The sequence below is a fragment of the Cololabis saira genome, chromosome 13 (genome assembly GCF_033807715.1).
Source record: "Cololabis saira isolate AMF1-May2022 chromosome 13, fColSai1.1, whole genome shotgun sequence".
NCBI lineage: Eukaryota > Metazoa > Chordata > Actinopteri > Beloniformes > Belonidae > Cololabis > Cololabis saira.
Window position 1 is genome coordinate 22,230,016 of NC_084599.1, and position 16,510 is coordinate 22,246,525.

Consider the following 16,510-nt stretch of genomic DNA (forward strand, 5'->3'; position numbering starts at 1 on the left):
CTGTAGTGAGGTGTCAGTGCGTGAGGGCCTTGGCAGAGCCCGTGGAAACATGCAACTGAAAAACTTTTGAGAAACAAGAGTAGAGGAAGCCAATGTTTCAGACTGTTAGCCTGTAAACTCCTAAAGCCAGTAGGTTTTTGCAGTCTTAGTTGCACTCTCAGTAGCAACATGTGAAATGGTACATAAACTGGGAACATATGAAGGCACAAAGCACTGCAAGATGTCTCCCAAGGAGTGGACATCAACAGTGTTTCTATGAGCATTTGATTATTGTACACGTTACACTAAAGTCTTATTTTATTTGACTTTTTTGGGTTAATTTTTAACTTTTAACTATGCTGTAACCAATCTTAAAGATCGTGTGTGTGTGTGTGTTTGTCCTGCTTTCTTGTTGAAACAAACTTCTCATAATGTGTGCTATTTGGAGACACACCCCTAGTTTGGTTTGTGAGCAGAAGTTTGTGTGTGTATGTGAAATAGGCTAAATGGGGATGTGAGACTTCATATTAGTGGATCTGGCTGTGTTTACGTGGAAACGCACAAAGAGCAGAGTTCTAACAAGCTGTCTCACCACAGAAATAACTCAGCATTGTGTTATAAGATGGACGCCGGATATGTACGCTGTAGTGACATTATGCACATGTGGACATACAACAAGTTTCTGAAGCCATATATGCCTCTTCTCTTGCTTCTGTTTCTCTTACTCTTTTTTTTTTCTTCTTTTGCTTGTGTACAACCCCTGTTTTGTAAGACTGCAGATTAGCTTGTGTCTTCCCATGGCCACAGTTTGGCAAGCTGTTGTTCTGCTTCCTCATACCTGCTGAGCCTTCCAGCCAATCAGACTGACTGATGATGAACATGTTTGAATACGAATAATGCTGTGAGATGTTTAGAATTCCCTCCATGGAGTAGCAGGACTAAGGCTTTCACAGGGTTTGCTAGGTTTCCGGAGGGAGGGCTTTGAAAACAGCAATAGGCTCGGTGGGCATGATTGAACACTGAAACACTGTCAGAAAATTGCATGAATGAATAAGGTTTTTTTAAAAAAAGAGATGGGGGTATGGAACTTAAAAAACAAAAATTGCACTGCTTTGGTTCTTGTGTATTCTGTGCATTGCACACCAAAGTTTTCTTGTCTTTTGTTTTATCTGAGCAAGACCACGTTAGACTGCAGATAACTGGTCACAGACAATTGAGCATGTATTTCGTCATGCATGAACAAGCTTCTAATGTTATGTGTCATGCTTCCTTTAAAGCATCAACTATTTCGAAATAACATCTTATACTAGTTGTAGTGCACTGAAAAATAAATTACATTGTTGGCCCAATGTACTGTATAGTTATCTGTATTCCAAAAGTATTTGCACAAAATTGTATAACAGAAGGAGTGCAAAATAGGAGTGCAAATTAAAAAAAAAAAAATATATATATATATAAAAGGTCATTCAGTTCATTCAAAGGAATTTCAGTCAGAGGTGTGTTTGTGTGTGTATTTGCATGTGTCCCTGTCCTCTGATCAGCTCCAAAACACTATATCGAATTCACTCTGCAACAACTTTGAAAACTACAATGTGGCTCCTATTTAACATGCACTGAGTCAACTTCCCCTGCGGTGGTCTTTTGTGAGTGCGAGCGTGTGCGTGTGTTACCATGTGAACATGCGCATCACGCAGGAAAAAACACTGCTATTCTGTTACCATATCAATGCAGCAATCGGGGCCCCTCAGTGAGGCCTAGTTTCTGGGATCTTTGCGGTTCTGGTCGATGTAGAATTTGGTTTGAGTCTGGAAAGAAACCATGATCCTCGATGCTCCATTTCCTCTGGTCTTACACTGCTATGCAGAAGGGCCGGCCCTGCGTCATTCATCATTTCTGACCTATGCTCTCGCTTTCTCCTCGTCTTGCTCGTTTACTCCTCTTCGTACACATACTCACACAAATTAACACTGAGAATGAAGGAAAAGATACTGAGAAAAAAGAAGAAAAGAAAGAGGTGAATGGAAAAAGTGTGCAAGGAAGGCTGAGGAGACAACGAGTTGCAGATGCGTGCCCCTGTCTAAGAACCACCCATCCCCCTCTTGCAGTTTTAGCTCCTTTTTTAAAAACTACATCTAACGTCTGGAATTATGTGCACTGTTCTTGTTGACTTCAGTAAGGCTACTGATGGAGTGAAGTGTTTAGTTGGAAGTACACTCTACTCCAGATTCAGTTTTTTGCTCTCAAAAGGACTTCCTTATATGGTTTGAAAGCCACACAGTTCACATTTGAGCTTTCAGACATTATCAATGAGCTGCTAAAGACTGAAACTGTAGTCTGTATTTGGAGCGCTGGTGGGAGTCACATTACGTGCAATTTCTTCTTCAAAATGAAAACTGATATGATGTGTTGCATGCAATACAACTGTCTGGTCTGAAAGTGTACACTTTTACCTTGCTTTTCTCTTTTTGTAAAATTACATGATTGTTGTTTCTTTAAAAGGATAAGATACATTAGGAAGAAAGCCAGCTGCAGTGATAGTGTATTAATCTTTTATCACAATTAATGACGTTGGTCTCCCTGATAAATGTTTCTTCTGTTTCTGTCCTTGTCTCTCATCTCAATCAGGCCTTCGGTAACGCCAAGACAGCCCATAACAACAACTCCAGCCGCTTTGGTAAATTCATCCAGGTCAACTATCTGGAGAGTGGAGTGGTGCGAGGGTAAGTGAGCCTGTGTTTATTTTTGTGTGTACAACAAATGCAATTTATTTTAGGGGACATCTAGTGGCATTTAAGTGTTTGTCATCCTTGTTTTTCTCTTTTCTTAATTGTTGGCTGGTAATGTCTGTGCTTCTTCATATGCTCAGTGTGTATGTAGGCTGAAACTTTCGACCACTAGCATGCTCTTCCTTTTTCTCAGCAGTCAGCTTCTGGTTAGGAGCTGCATCAAAGTCTGGTTAGCGGTGTCACTTCCTCATTTCCTCATCAGGAGAGAGGAACAGCTGCTCAATATAATGTTTAAAAGAAGACGACATGTTGTTCTTTTAATTGTGGAAGACTGAAGGGCTGAAGAGAACATCAAATACTTTGTCTAGACTAACAGTCATATTTATGACGCTTTTGTATAAGCAACATTCTCTTGTCTTAAAATAAACAGTGATTTGAAAGGTATAAATGTCTTTGGCAGCAGCTGGTCAGTTCCTTAGAAAAGTGAGCATCCCCATCTTTGAATGGCACTCACCGTGCTCCATTAGATTGTTTACCGTGAAAAGTGTGTGTGTGTGTGTGTGTGTGTTTTTTTTTTTTCTGTTAGCAGATTTGATTTTGGTTAGCTGAAGCTATTTTTGGCTAAACCTTTGAGGCATCTGCTCAAAGCAAGCCGCATCACATAGTTTAACACTATGGTCAGTGCTTGTGTAACTTTCTGCTTCTTAACAGTAAAGGATTCAGAGGGCCAACACAGCTCAGTTCTGTAGACTTAACAAAGGCCGCCTGTGTGTCTATCCATCTCCAGTGGCAGCCATTCAGACTGTCAATAGAAGAGATTAACAAAGAGGCGGCTGCTGTTCTGCTGTCCTCTGCTCTCTTGAGAGATTGACTGACAGTCTGGATGTTTTTATGATCTCTCATGGTGTCCATTAGGCCTGCCACCATTAAAAATTCACTGTGTAATCAAGATTCTCCTGGTTCATCTAGTTTATCGTCTCTGTGTCATTGTTATTTTTCACCTGTGTGAATGCCAGTTAGCTCACTTGGTTGAGCAGATGCTCCATATACAGAAGGTACGGTCCTGTGCATCCAGCCCCAGTGTGATTCTCCGCCCTGCTGCACGTCTTCCAGTATCTCTCATCCCATTTCCTGGCTTTTCACTTTCAATAAAAGCCATCAAAGCCACGTGTATACTAAAGCACTTTTCTGTCATTGTTTTCAGTTTTAGTCATGATGTAAAAATAAATCTAGACTACAGTGGTTTTGTCTTTGACAAAATGACACATCACAGAACATCACACTTTAAGACCACCGAGAATATGATTTTACAGATACATGTGCTAGGTGTATGACATTTTGTTGTTTAATTTTGTCACAGTGTAGGCTGCACTTTTAGCAGATTGACACAGTTGTGCTCTTCACAGCACAATTCTTGTTAATGTATCTTGAGGCCTGGCATCAGAATTGTTTTTGCTTTGGCTACAGAAAACACTGACTTATAAAATCTGATTTAGAAATCTTAATGGCCTTGGCCTGTTATTCCCGGTAAATCCCACTGCTCTTAAAATGGCATACCTCATGAGTCCAGTGAAAGTGTAAGCTGAGGTTCCTCCAGTGTTGTTGGTATGGGCTGCTTTGTGCTGTCTGATGTGCTGCATTAAACATCTGACTCTTTTTTACTGATTGCTCTTACCATCTGTCCATACTTCTGCTCCTCCCGTCACTTTTGAACACCAGTCTTGTTTTTACACATACACACTGTACCCACACAGAGGGAAAGTGACCTTTACTGGAAAGTGATTCATTTTTGCTGTTTGTTTTTAATATTGTCATCTCTTTTTGTTCTCTTTGCCCTTCCCCTGACTGTCTCAGGGCCGTGGTGGAGAAGTATCTCCTAGAGAAGTCTCGCCTGGTCTCCAGAGAGAAGAATGAAAGGTGAGGACGGACATAGGTGTTTTCACAGGTCCTCAAGAGCCTGTCTGTACAAACATGAGACGCTTCCATCTGGAGCTTGTTGTGATTGAATATCAAGTTCAGTTGTAGACTTTTTGAGTTAATATGTTCTTCCACTTACACACTTGCACTTTATTATTATTATTATTATTATTATTGTTGTCCCGCAAAAAAACTGGCTTTTATCAGAACTTTTCCATACTCCAAACTCACCAAATCTTGTAGAGCTATCAGCTCTGGCAAAAAAAGTTTTAAGTGTGCTTCAAATAAATGTGAAAAAATAGCTCAATAGTGCCGACTTAAAAAATGTGTTTAAATCGACCCCCTAGTATGACTTTTGCCTACATGTAGGAACATTGGTAGGTTTATGCATATTGGTGAGCCACACAGAAAAAGTCTCAAGAACACATGTGATGTACAGGAAGTCTGCCATTTTGAATTGAATTTGTGATTTTGGGCTGATTTTTGAGATACGAGGTGATTTGCAGACCTCGTATCTGAACGAACTCCTCCCAGAGATTTCATCAGATTAACATCATATTTGGTCTTTTTCATCTAAGGGCTTTGCTGAAGTTGAAATGCAAAGCTTTTGAGTTTTTCATCCAGGGACTCTCCCGTGATGTCGTGGCAAAATTCGACATTTCGCCAACAAAATTCAACTTGCTCTTATTCGGTCCTGCATTGTCCCAGAGGCTTAAGATGTCCTGTGTATGATCAGAGTCCAGCTCTGAACGGGTCCATGTGGTCTTATTTAGTCGTCATCATAGCGCCCCCTAGTGGCAACAGGAAGTGACTCGCTTGACATTTCGATGTGGCTGTTCTGACATGATGGTCAAAGAGATGTCAAATCCACTTTTAAAGCAGCACAACGTAACTTTCAGCTTTTGTTGAGTTTGGCGGCTCCTTTGGACAAAAGCGGTAGTGCTTTACCAGTAGTGTGGAAGGGTTCCTACCATCCACCTCAAAGTTACATAGTGCCAGTGAAGGCGATACAGACCCCTCAGACCATGACAGAGGTGTCATTACACCTGTTGTAAGTTGATGTACCATCACAATGACTCTGCAAAATATGATATTAAGGTGGAAAAGTTACATAGTGCTGCTTTAAGAGGTTGAGTTTTCATAGGAGGACCTTCCCATGGTTACGCAGCGATTTTTCAATGCTTTGCCATGAGTGGAATACTTATTCTAACGTGCCCATCCATTGTCCAATCTGAACAAAATGCATACGTTTGAGTGGGCTTCCATCCTGAACAGGTAGATACGACTCCATAGCGCCACCTTCTGATGAAAGGAAACTTAATTTTTTTTCTCATTACGTCCTATAATTATGTTGTGCTTCATAAGATCAGCCTAAGATTTGTATTGAATGCACTCAAAACTGTTCCCACCCAACACATAAAGTGTCATGGATTTACTAATTACAGCGCTTGTGTCGTTTTCCATGAAACAGGAAGTGATCAGATCACTTTCACAAAGGCAAAATGTTCATACACTGCAACATAAGGTCTAATAAGAAGTTCATCACTCTTAATTTTTGAAAATATAAAATCTTAACTGATTGTCATATCTCTGCCATACTTTAAACGATCAACTTCAAACTCACCACAACCACAGTCAGCCCTGAGCTCAGTAAATCCTGTGAGTTTCATCCAGATCAGTCAAACGGTACACATAGTAACATTTTTAAACTTTGGACACTAAACATATTTTTTTATGACCAGTTGTATTTCAGTCTGTGTCACCAAACACTATAGAAATGTACATGAATATGTCAAAGTTATTCAGGATTTTTTTTACAGAATTGTTAAGTGAATGTTTAATTTTGATTATTTTGGTTTAACAATTTACAATCAGCAGAGAGAAGCAGGGGTGGATATAACATTTTTGGGGACCAGACTGTATCAATGGCTATTACTTTGCCATACATTTTTTAATCTTGTCCAAATTTGGTGCATATGTTTGCAGGCCAGCTCTGAACACATCTGCGTGTAATATTCAGGAAATGGTTTAGTGCCACCTGTTGGCAACAAGAAACACGCTTTGTATAACATTTTGCATTGTCCTAGAGGCCTCAGATTTTCTGTCTCTGATAAGACACTGCCCTACCACATCCATGATGACACCTGGGTAACCTTTTTTGTCATAACTGATAATGCACCACTGTCCAATGTGCTTTAACTCAGTGGTAATCTCTTTTTGATTCTGCCTGGATCTGCATCACCGTTGATACCAATAATACTTAAAATAATTGTAATTAGGTGTCAGTTAGGCTTCCCTCCATTGTCTCCAATTAATTCAAAATGCTGCAACAAGACTTATTACTGGTACAAAAAAGTATGAGCACATCTCCCTTATACTTGTTTCCCTTTACTGGCTTCCTGTTGAATCTAATATTGATTTCAAAATCCTACTGATCACCTTCAAAGAATTAGATGCTCTTGCTCCAACCTAAGTCTAAGTGGGTGGGGTGGCCATACATGCGAGGTCCCAGCCAATGCTGCTGGCAATTTTAATTTATGTACACATCTTATTACAATTCTCATTACTGTTGTAGTCCAAAGGTAACATGCTGGGGGTGGGGTGGTTTGCACTCTGTCACTTCTGAGAGGCAGACTCCCTCATCTTTTCAGCTCTCACTCCTTGTGCACGTCATGGGAAGCTTTGTTACTCATAGCAACATTCACTTAACAACTAGACTGCTAGTCTGTTGGTACTTGTATGAGTAATAGTAGACAGATATGTGGGCCATGGCAATTGTGTAATACAGTCAGTGTTATGGGTGTGACCAGATTCTCAGTCTTTGTTTGATGTTGTAGTCAGAAGAGGCCTACAGATTGTGATTACTACCAGTTTAAACTGCTGCATTACTTGAAAGCAATACAGAAACCTGAGATTATTAGATCACAAGGTGGTAAAGATGTTAGTTATGTTAACAGACAGCCGTTTGGTTGCTGTGAAGTTCTGAAACCGCGACAAAACTGAGCTGCTCGACTGACGCTGTAAATCCCTTCTATAAAAACATACAGTAGCTGCTTTTGTGGGGGAAGAGCATAACTCTGTCCATATTTTCTTCAGTTATTTTTTGGGAAGCCCATTCATCTGTCACTGACAAATGTATCTCATAACCATCCGCCTACTGCCAGCCTGCGCAGAGTACTGGAGATCACCTGGCCGACAGTACATTTTGCTTGTCTAGTTAGTGAGACGGACTACTGTATGATGTCATTGTTTGATAAGTAAGGAAACTCATTAATCCTGTGTGCTATTACAACAAAGCTCTGTCACATTTCCACCTACTTGCTGATAGCACAAGTGGAACAGTGATAAGAACATCACTGAGATCCAGGCATTGTCTACTTTCTTTTAGCCTTTTTACAATGTTTTCCCTCTTGGTTTATTACCAAAACCGTCTCTTTGTGTAACCATAAACATTAGGCTCCTGTACACTCATACTGTAACTGCCCACCAGATAATGATAACAAACAAATGAAGAATGCCAATAAGATTTAATTAATTCACTGAAGTGTTTGCTTGTGAAATGTGTTTAATCAGGATATAGAAAACTTTGCCCAGTAAGAGCTCAGCACTGCATACAGTATACATGACTCTTTTTATTTATTTATTTAATTCAGGAACTATCACGTCTTTTACTACCTGCTTTTGGGTGCTTCAGAGGAAGAAAGGAAGGAGTTCAGATTGCTGCCACCTGAAGAGTACTTCTACCTCAAGCAGGTACACTTCTGCCACACTGTCAAATGCAGCCAAGCCCTCAATGTTATAAACAGAAGAAATGTGTATTATTTACTCAGTTTAACTTAACTTGCCCTGTTTAGACCACTCAGTAGCTTTGTACTTGCATTAATGAAGTATAACCTCATTCACTGTGAGAGTTTACCCTACAGGTAACACTATAATTTGACACATTTGAGTGGATGTGGCATTCATGAAAACTGCTGAGTTCCAGAATTAGTTCCTGAATAAGCTCTTGTTGACGCTCCCAGCTTACTTCACGCATGTGCACTGCATGCTAATGAAGCAGTCTTTGTTTCTTTACTTGCTTGTATTGCCCTTGTGTTCATTTGTTCGTTTTATGGACCTGTGTAGTCTGTTTTTGGCTCGATGATCTAATTCTCATATATCCCTATCTATTGTTCCTCTTTAAACCTTCAGCAAAATTTTAAGATAGAAGATGAGGAAGACTTGCGTCATGATTTTGAAAGGCTGCAACAGGCAATGGAGATGGTGGGCTTCCTCCCAGCCACCAAGAAACAGTGAGTATATCAGTAAAGATCTGTTTAATAAATGCAGGAAAGTGGCCTCTAGTTTTTCGAACACATTGACGGGATTGTGCCGGATGCCACTTCTAAAACTTTTGGTTTAAACATTGAGTCACAAATATAAAGTATAAATAAACATACTTTTCAGAGAGCAATAATCTGCATCAAATGGCCTAATGTAGCAGTTAATTAGAAACGGTATGCCTTAAAAGCTCTGCACAAGGCATCTATTCAGTTTAAAAGCAGTTAGACGTTAAAAGATGATCAGAATAAAGAGAAGCATAGATGCATATGTCATATGACTTTCTTATCTTTCTTGTTTTCAGACTATGTAATATTCCTAACTGTGTTGCAGGATCTTTTCTGTGCTTTCTGCAATCCTGTATCTTGGCAACGTGACGTACAGGAGGAAGTCAACAGGGAGAGATGAGGGCTTGGATGTGGGGCCACCTGAAGTGCTGGCTACCCTTTCTGATCTGCTGAAGGTGACCTGTGCATCTTTGCAGTGCGTTGCTTTGCTGTTTCTGGGTAATGGTGGGTGACTTACAGCTTTAATCTGTGGCTGTATCTCTCAGGTTAAAGAGGAGCTGCTGGTTGAGGCATTGACGAAGAGAAAAACGGTAACCGTCAATGACAAGTTGATCCTCCCCTACAGCCACTGTGAAGTAAGCTCACACAACATCTCTTCATCCTCTATCTCTCATATTTTCCAAGTATATGTTCTCTACCTGTTTCTTCCTCTTTACTGGTGACTTGTGTGTTGTTGATCTCTTTCTGTCCATATGTATTGCTTTTAAAAAAAATGTATCTTAAATTATTATCTGAAACCTGTGAAATCCCCCTTTTTGAAGTTAAGTTCAGTGAAGTGACAGCACACGTATCCTCTCTGTCACCCATCAGGCCATCACAGCTAGAGACTCCATGGCCAAATCGCTTTACAGCGCCTTGTTTGACTGGATCGTCCTGCGCATCAATCACGCACTGCTCAACAAAAAAGACATGGCAGAATCTGTTCCTGTAAGACAATTCACGCTCTCCAAAAAAAAAAAACAAAGTTAGAAGTCCTGGTATGTGTGGTGGGTGTCTTTAATTTTTTTTAAATTATTATTCCCTAGTGTTTGTCCATCGGTGTCCTGGACATTTTTGGTTTTGAGGACTTTGAAACCAACAGCTTTGAGCAGTTCTGCATCAACTATGCAAATGAGCAGCTGCAGTACTACTTTAACCACCACATCTTCAATCTGGAACAGGTGAGCAGTTTGATTTAATAACCACATTATTCGCTGAAGGATACACAACCACATATTTTGCTACCATGTAATATGAACTTTAAACTGCCTGCACTGAAAGGTTAGGTGAAAACTACTTCTAAATGTATCATGACAAGAGTCATCTTAGGTAACTTTAAGAAGATTTGTAATGGTTTTGTGAATAGTTCGGCTTCAAAGGGCTCCATATCTTCTGTAGAAGGCCCAAAGACATAAAGATTTACTTCATAAAAATGTTCTTTCTTGCCTCATCCAGGACGAGTACCAAGCAGAAGGAATAACTTGGCACAATATCGACTATACAGACAACGTGGGCTGTATTCATCTCATCAGCAAGAAACCCACTGGCTTATTTTACTTGCTGGATGAGGAGAGCAAGTAAAAACTGATTTATTAATTCAGTCTTATGTTCCATGCCACGTACCTGTCAATTGGAGCAGTTCTTTAGATTCACTCAACGTTGTTCATTTTTTAACATTTTCTTCTACTTTCCTCCACTTTCCAATTCCTTCCTGCACCTCTTTGCCTTCACTTCAGCTTTCCTCATGCCACCGATGAGACTTTGTTAGCCAAATTCAAGCAGCAGCACCAAGGTAACAAATACTTCGTGCCCACACCAGTCATGGAGCCTGCCTTCGTCATTCAGCACTTTGCAGGCAAAGTGAAATATCAAATAAAGGTAACGATGAAAGGAAAAAATTACTTTCAGCCTTCCATCAAATGTAAACACGACACCTTTAACACAAAAACTTGGCCTTCATTGAACATTTGTGTTATGTAATGTCGTTGTAACCCCCTCCTCAGGATTTCCGTGAGAAGAACACAGACCACATGCGTTCAGACATTGTTGCGTTGTTGCGCAGCAGCGACAGAGCGTATGTGCGGCAGCTCATCGGCATGGACCCGGTAGCCATGTTTCGATGGGGGATCCTGCGAGCCACGATCAGGGGCATTGCTGCCTTCAATGAGGCTGGTCGCTCCTGGGCAGCTAAGACTTCAGGTACACAATGTGAATCATCCGCAAAGTATATTTTAACATTTACCATTTGAATTAAACTCTTCTTTAGCTTACTTTATGGTTTTGATACTTCTGTGATAATCCATCATTTTAAAGCTGGTATGAAGTGAAGGGAGTAGTGCGTTAGTTTAAACAAAAGTGGAAATATGTTACACAGCTGCGTTTGTACCACAGCCTCGGAGCAGTGCTGCTTTCTGCTCTATAATTAGCATGTCTTGTCAGCATGTTAGAGCATTGAAGAGACCACAAACTTGAGGCCTTTATCCAATTTTGACATTTTCTCTGCAAATCGCAATCCCTCAGATTATTTTGGTGCACTCGGAGGTAGCCTAGTGACGTCAGAGCCGTTTTATGTGGATTCGCAAGAGGGCAAAAACCAGAACTAGAAACATTGATGCACTCAAGAGAGTCTCCAGTAAAGATAATTAAATCAATGATCACACCTTTTATCATATGGGTTTCTGTTTTTTGTCATAGGTGTCGTCCGTCCAGTCTCCAGAACTCCCTTAGGAGAGCTTCAACGATCAAATGCCCCAATAGAGAGAATGTACAAGTAAGTAACCTGCATAGTTGGATTAAAGAAAACAGAAACATTTCCTTGCTTTGTGTTTGGACTGGTTTTCTTATTCTCAGGTTTCTGGAGGAAATCTGTCTGTCATGGTACCTGCGGATGTGGCATCACACTGTTGGTGCTGTTTACTTTGTGGTTAATGACTTTTTATTTCCACACTTATTTTAATCATCATAATTATAGCCTTTGTGAAAGGGCCTATTTTCTTCCTGTCATGAACTACACGTTGTAATAACTGCTGTGAAAAGCTTCCTTTTAAAGGTGATGGAAATGTTTTACCTGGTGTAGTATGGACCCTCCACATTTATCCTCTGGAACTGAATGAGATGAGGAAAGATACCTGGAATCTGCTCAGTTCAGTTAATGACATTTGATTGGACCACATTCAAAAGCTCATCTTTGGGCATTACCCTGGTTGTTAAATTTTCTCTCACCTCATCTCAGTCATCCATTTCTTTTCCACCTTTTGGTGACCCCAGTATATGCGGTTCTCTCCTCTTCCTCTCCCCTCCACAGACGAGCTTCTATGCTCGATTTCTACTTTGATCACTCAGAGGAGCGCCCTCTAGAGGCCTTTGAAGACATCTTTGCTAGCTATGAGAATAAGAAGTAAGTGAATTTAGTGAAAAGGAGAAAGAAATGAGGACAAGAGGCCAAGCAGGAAGGAATATGATTTGAATCAAAGACAGTGGTTTGTTCTGTTTTCTGAGTTTGCTCTCATAATTCTTTTTTTTTTTTTACATATAGTTGAATCTACATAAGTGTTTTGAATGTATTTGATCAAAAATGTCAAGTTTAAGTGTTTCAGCATATGAATGCCAGAAGTTTGACAATATTCAGTCCAGCTGTACTTAACAGTAGAGCAGAGTGGCCCTTAAACTCGCTCTCTCTGTAATCCTCTTCCTTTTTCTGTAGTTGCAATAATCCCTTTTGTTCCTCACATTTGTTATTTTTTCTGCTGTGGAGCACAAGAAACTGTTTGTACAGGCCTTTCTTTAATTATCCACTCAGATTACTTTGATCAGCTGCAGAAGCTTTGAAACACACACACACACACACACACACACACACGCACACATATTCAAACACATACAGAGACACCTGGTCAAATACACAAAGACAACTGTGAGAGCGTTCTCAGGAAGGAATCAAACCATGACGTTATTTTTGAATCATTGAAACATGACCCTGTACCTCTTGCTTTCAGATCTGAAATGACCCGGTCCTTAAGTGGATTTTGACCACAATTAGATATAATTAAATCACCTAGTCATTTCCAAATCTGCAAACAAGTGGGGTGTGGAGTTTAGATCCACTGTGGCTCATTTATTAGAGGGTTTTCGTCTCTGCCTGGCCTCTGTTTTCATGATAAGTCTTGGTAAGTATAGAAACATACTGCATGGACTATCTCTGGGATATGGACACTTAACCTCACCAGAGCCCGTGTCCAGTATAACACCAGTCACGGTTAAAGAACTACACGTACAAAAACTTACCAGTAACAACTTGCTGTCGCACAGATGGCAGTAACAGTGGCAGCATGTAAAGACAGCCAACCACACCAAATGACAGTTCAGCTCTGCATGTTAACGATCACCACGGCAGCCATGCGTCTGCTTACAACCCCTAAATACCCCAATCTCTCTTTTTGTGTGTTTGTATCTTTCTCCTTTTCTCAAAAAAGAATAAGATGGCATGGTTTGTTGCTCTAGTGTGTCTTGTGGTTTCCTTGTACATGAGCAATGGAATCAGAGGGTTTGTGGGTTACCAGGTGAGCACTGTGGCAGCTGGGGTTTTTCTTTAATATCACGCACCTAGCTTTTATTTGATGTCTTTATGGGTAATTTCTGCAATCTGTTTCCTTTGGAGGTGTCCTAACAATGGTGTTCTGTCACTCCCTTTATTTTTTTGTCTCCTTCCATCTTTCTTTTGTGTGATTTCAACATTTTTCTTTTGCAATACCCCCCCCCTTCTCCCGATCCCCATACCGTTCCCCCCTTACCTTTCCTATTCACACTGGTTGCGTGTGTGTGTGCGGGGTTAATAGAGATATGCATGCAGAGATCATCAGCTCCATTAAGAACTTGCAGATGGATGGTGAGGACCCTCGCAAGCTGTTGCAATCCTGGGGTCGCCTCCGCTTCCCACGACACATCCTCCAGTGAGTCTGCAGACAGGGCTGATGCCAGCTCTTCTCCAGATCAGTCCAGTCCACTCCATTCAGGCAGAACATGCTCCTGTTGAATTGAATTAAATTAAATTTATTTTCTTTTTTTGTTCCAACAAGAACAAATCACAATTTTGAACAGGCAGCTTAGTCACAATTTGCTTTTAATTTTCATGGTGGATTGGATGGTCCCATTTGATGTAGTTGAATAAAAACATCAATTCCATCCTGCTTCCCCATCCCACATTATGATATAATGTGTGATGAGGAGGCTTGTTTGTAAATGCATCCACCTTTTTGGGGGGGTGAAGCTTGAGATGCTATGAATTTTTTAACTGTGGCATGCGCGTCAATAAGCGACTGCTGGCATGCGCTCTTTTTCAGAGCATCTTGTGAAAATATGTTCCAGCAGCCTTTCAGCATGTTAGACTTTACACAAGGTTCTGCAGGGTGACACATGGCAATAGAGAGAATATGATAAGAAATGTACAACTCTTTACGTTGTGATGAAAACAAGAGAGCATGTCTGTCTTTTTATGGTGAGTCTCTGCTGGGCTGATTGTTTAGAGCTGCATCCTGTCTCCTGCAGCCAATCCTGTAATCTCTCTCTCATTTTTCCTTCATCAGTACCACACCTTTTGTTCATCATTCATCCAGTCTAGGTGCAAGCCTTCATTTCATCACTGACATGACGCATGAAGAAGTCACCCATCTGTACTAACCCGGCTTCACAAACTTCATCTGCTTCTCTGTTCCATCCTCAAAGCTTCAACCCTTTAGCTTCACTCATCTTCAACTTTCTTTGTCATTTTGTCAACAGGAAAAACAAGAACACCAAGCCGAGGCAGGCCATCCCCAAGGTAAGTGTTAAGACTGGAAAGAAAAAAAGAAAATAATAGTGAATCATTCAGCGTTATTAGTCTTGAATGATCCAGTTGCTAACAGATTATTGATCTGCTTTATTGATACTGTGCAGAGTTTGCTGGATTCTCGGTCTTTGAAGTTTATTGTGAGTCTGACCCTGCATGATCGCACTACCAAGTCTTTGCTCCACCTGCACAAGAAGAAGAAACCCCCCAGCATCAGCGCACAGTTCCAGGTAACATCAGCTGCATTAATATGCACCATGTACTCTGAAACTGGAATTTTTTTCTGTAAGTTCACCAAAACTTTCTTCTTCCTTTTTCCCAGAACTCTCTGACCAAACTCTTAGAGACTCTGAACAGAGCCGAGCCTTTCTTCATTCGCTGCATCCGCTCCAATGCTGAAAAGGTAAGAAATTATCGTATCATTTATTTCAAATGATTTGGCTATATTAGTGGAGGATATATTAGAGTACTGAAGCCCTTTTTCTCTTTGTTATAAGTTTGAGTTTGTTGCCCTTATACAATTGAAATCCATCATCAGATCGGCTTCTCTTGTTACTCTTAATTGCATGTGAGCAGAAGGAGATGTATCTGGACGAGGCCTTGGTGGTTCAGCAGCTGCGTTACACAGGAATGCTGGAAACTGTTCGCATCAGGAGGTCGGGTTATGGAGCCAAGTACACATTCCAGGTACTGCCGACCTATTTCGTTCATATGTAGCTGCACACAAGATATTGTCAAAACATTACTGTGATAAACTAAATCTGTACAAACTGGCCATATCGTGTCAGTACACTCTGCTTCAGAATATAAAGTGTTCGTAGTTACTGTATTTTAATAATAGAAATGGTGAGGGATGGCGTTACTGTGTATAAAATAGTGTCAATTAGATATTGCTCATCATGCAGTGTGGAGCAGGTAAGACACATCATTCATCTCATACCTGCTCTGCATTTCGTGAATTATTCCTGCAGGAGTTCATAGAGCAGTTCAGAGTTCTGCTGCCAAAGAATACCTCCCCCTCTAAAGACGATATCTCAGCGCTGCTTGGGAAGAAAATGGGCCTGGATCCCACCATGTACCAGATAGGCAAAACTAAGGTACCACACTCAACATTCGGATTAACTCTGGCTGCTACTGAACATTAACACTCTCGTTTCTTCATACAAACTTTGACATGTTATGTATGTTCAGGTGTTCCTAAAGGAGCTGGAGCGTCAGATGTTGCAGGATGTTCTGCACAAGGATGTAATGCGGAAGATCATTTTCCTTCAGCGCTGGTTCAGAGCTCGCCTGCAGAGGAAGGAGTTCTTAGACATGAGACGGGCTGCCATTTTGTTCCAGGTAACATGGATGCACCCTTTGTTTTTTGAGGGTTCTCATGGCAGTGTACGATTTACTTTCCTCACTCTTTACTTGCCATAGGTGGGGGGCGACTGACGTACCATTCTGAATTTCTCTGTGTTGTCTCTTAGCGTTTGTGGCGTAGGTACTGCAAAGAGGAGCAGAGGCGACGTGCAGCCACTGTGATTCAGGCTCTGTGGAGGGGACACAGACAAAGATCAGAGTTCCACCGACAAAGACACGGTGCTACAAAAATCCAAGCGTTGGTCCGAGGACATTCTGCACGCAGAAGGTGAAAAAAGGGATCTTGATGAAAATATCTATCACTTGATAGAGACATGATGTTTAGGTGCAAT

At 40.8% G+C, this 16,510-nt stretch overlaps 1 protein-coding gene across 10 annotated transcripts in view; it reads left to right on the forward strand.

The window, feature by feature from the left end:
* Window positions 1-16,510, forward strand: part of si:zfos-588f8.1 — a 59,617-nt gene that overhangs the window by 33,692 nt on the left and 9,415 nt on the right. For 6 of the 10 annotated variants that reach the window (XR_009783948.1, XR_009783949.1, XM_061738298.1 and 3 more), the window contains exons 5-25: window positions 2,605-2,699; window positions 4,560-4,622; window positions 8,276-8,375; window positions 8,814-8,914; window positions 9,276-9,405; window positions 9,496-9,585; window positions 9,821-9,937; window positions 10,036-10,170; window positions 10,445-10,566; window positions 10,726-10,867; window positions 10,993-11,188; window positions 11,684-11,759; window positions 12,294-12,386; window positions 13,825-13,938; window positions 14,765-14,804; window positions 14,921-15,043; window positions 15,136-15,216; window positions 15,390-15,500; window positions 15,785-15,910; window positions 16,005-16,154; window positions 16,286-16,446. Coding sequence is in view for 8 of the 10 variants with exons in the window: in XM_061738298.1 (XP_061594282.1) it covers window positions 2,605-2,699; window positions 4,560-4,622; window positions 8,276-8,375; window positions 8,814-8,914; window positions 9,276-9,405; window positions 9,496-9,585; window positions 9,821-9,937; window positions 10,036-10,170; window positions 10,445-10,566; window positions 10,726-10,867; window positions 10,993-11,188; window positions 11,684-11,759; window positions 12,294-12,386; window positions 13,825-13,938; window positions 14,765-14,804; window positions 14,921-15,043; window positions 15,136-15,216; window positions 15,390-15,500; window positions 15,785-15,910; window positions 16,005-16,154; window positions 16,286-16,446 (2,366 nt within the window). In the remaining 2 variants the exon portion in view is untranslated. The remainder of the gene's footprint in view (window positions 1-2,604; window positions 2,700-4,559; window positions 4,623-8,275; window positions 8,376-8,813; window positions 8,915-9,275; window positions 9,406-9,495; window positions 9,586-9,820; window positions 9,938-10,035; window positions 10,171-10,444; window positions 10,567-10,725; window positions 10,868-10,992; window positions 11,189-11,683; window positions 11,760-12,293; window positions 12,387-13,824; window positions 13,939-14,764; window positions 14,805-14,920; window positions 15,044-15,135; window positions 15,217-15,389; window positions 15,501-15,784; window positions 15,911-16,004; window positions 16,155-16,285; window positions 16,447-16,510) is intronic. The other 4 variants (XM_061738301.1, XM_061738305.1, XM_061738300.1 and 1 more) reach the window with 3 other exon arrangements.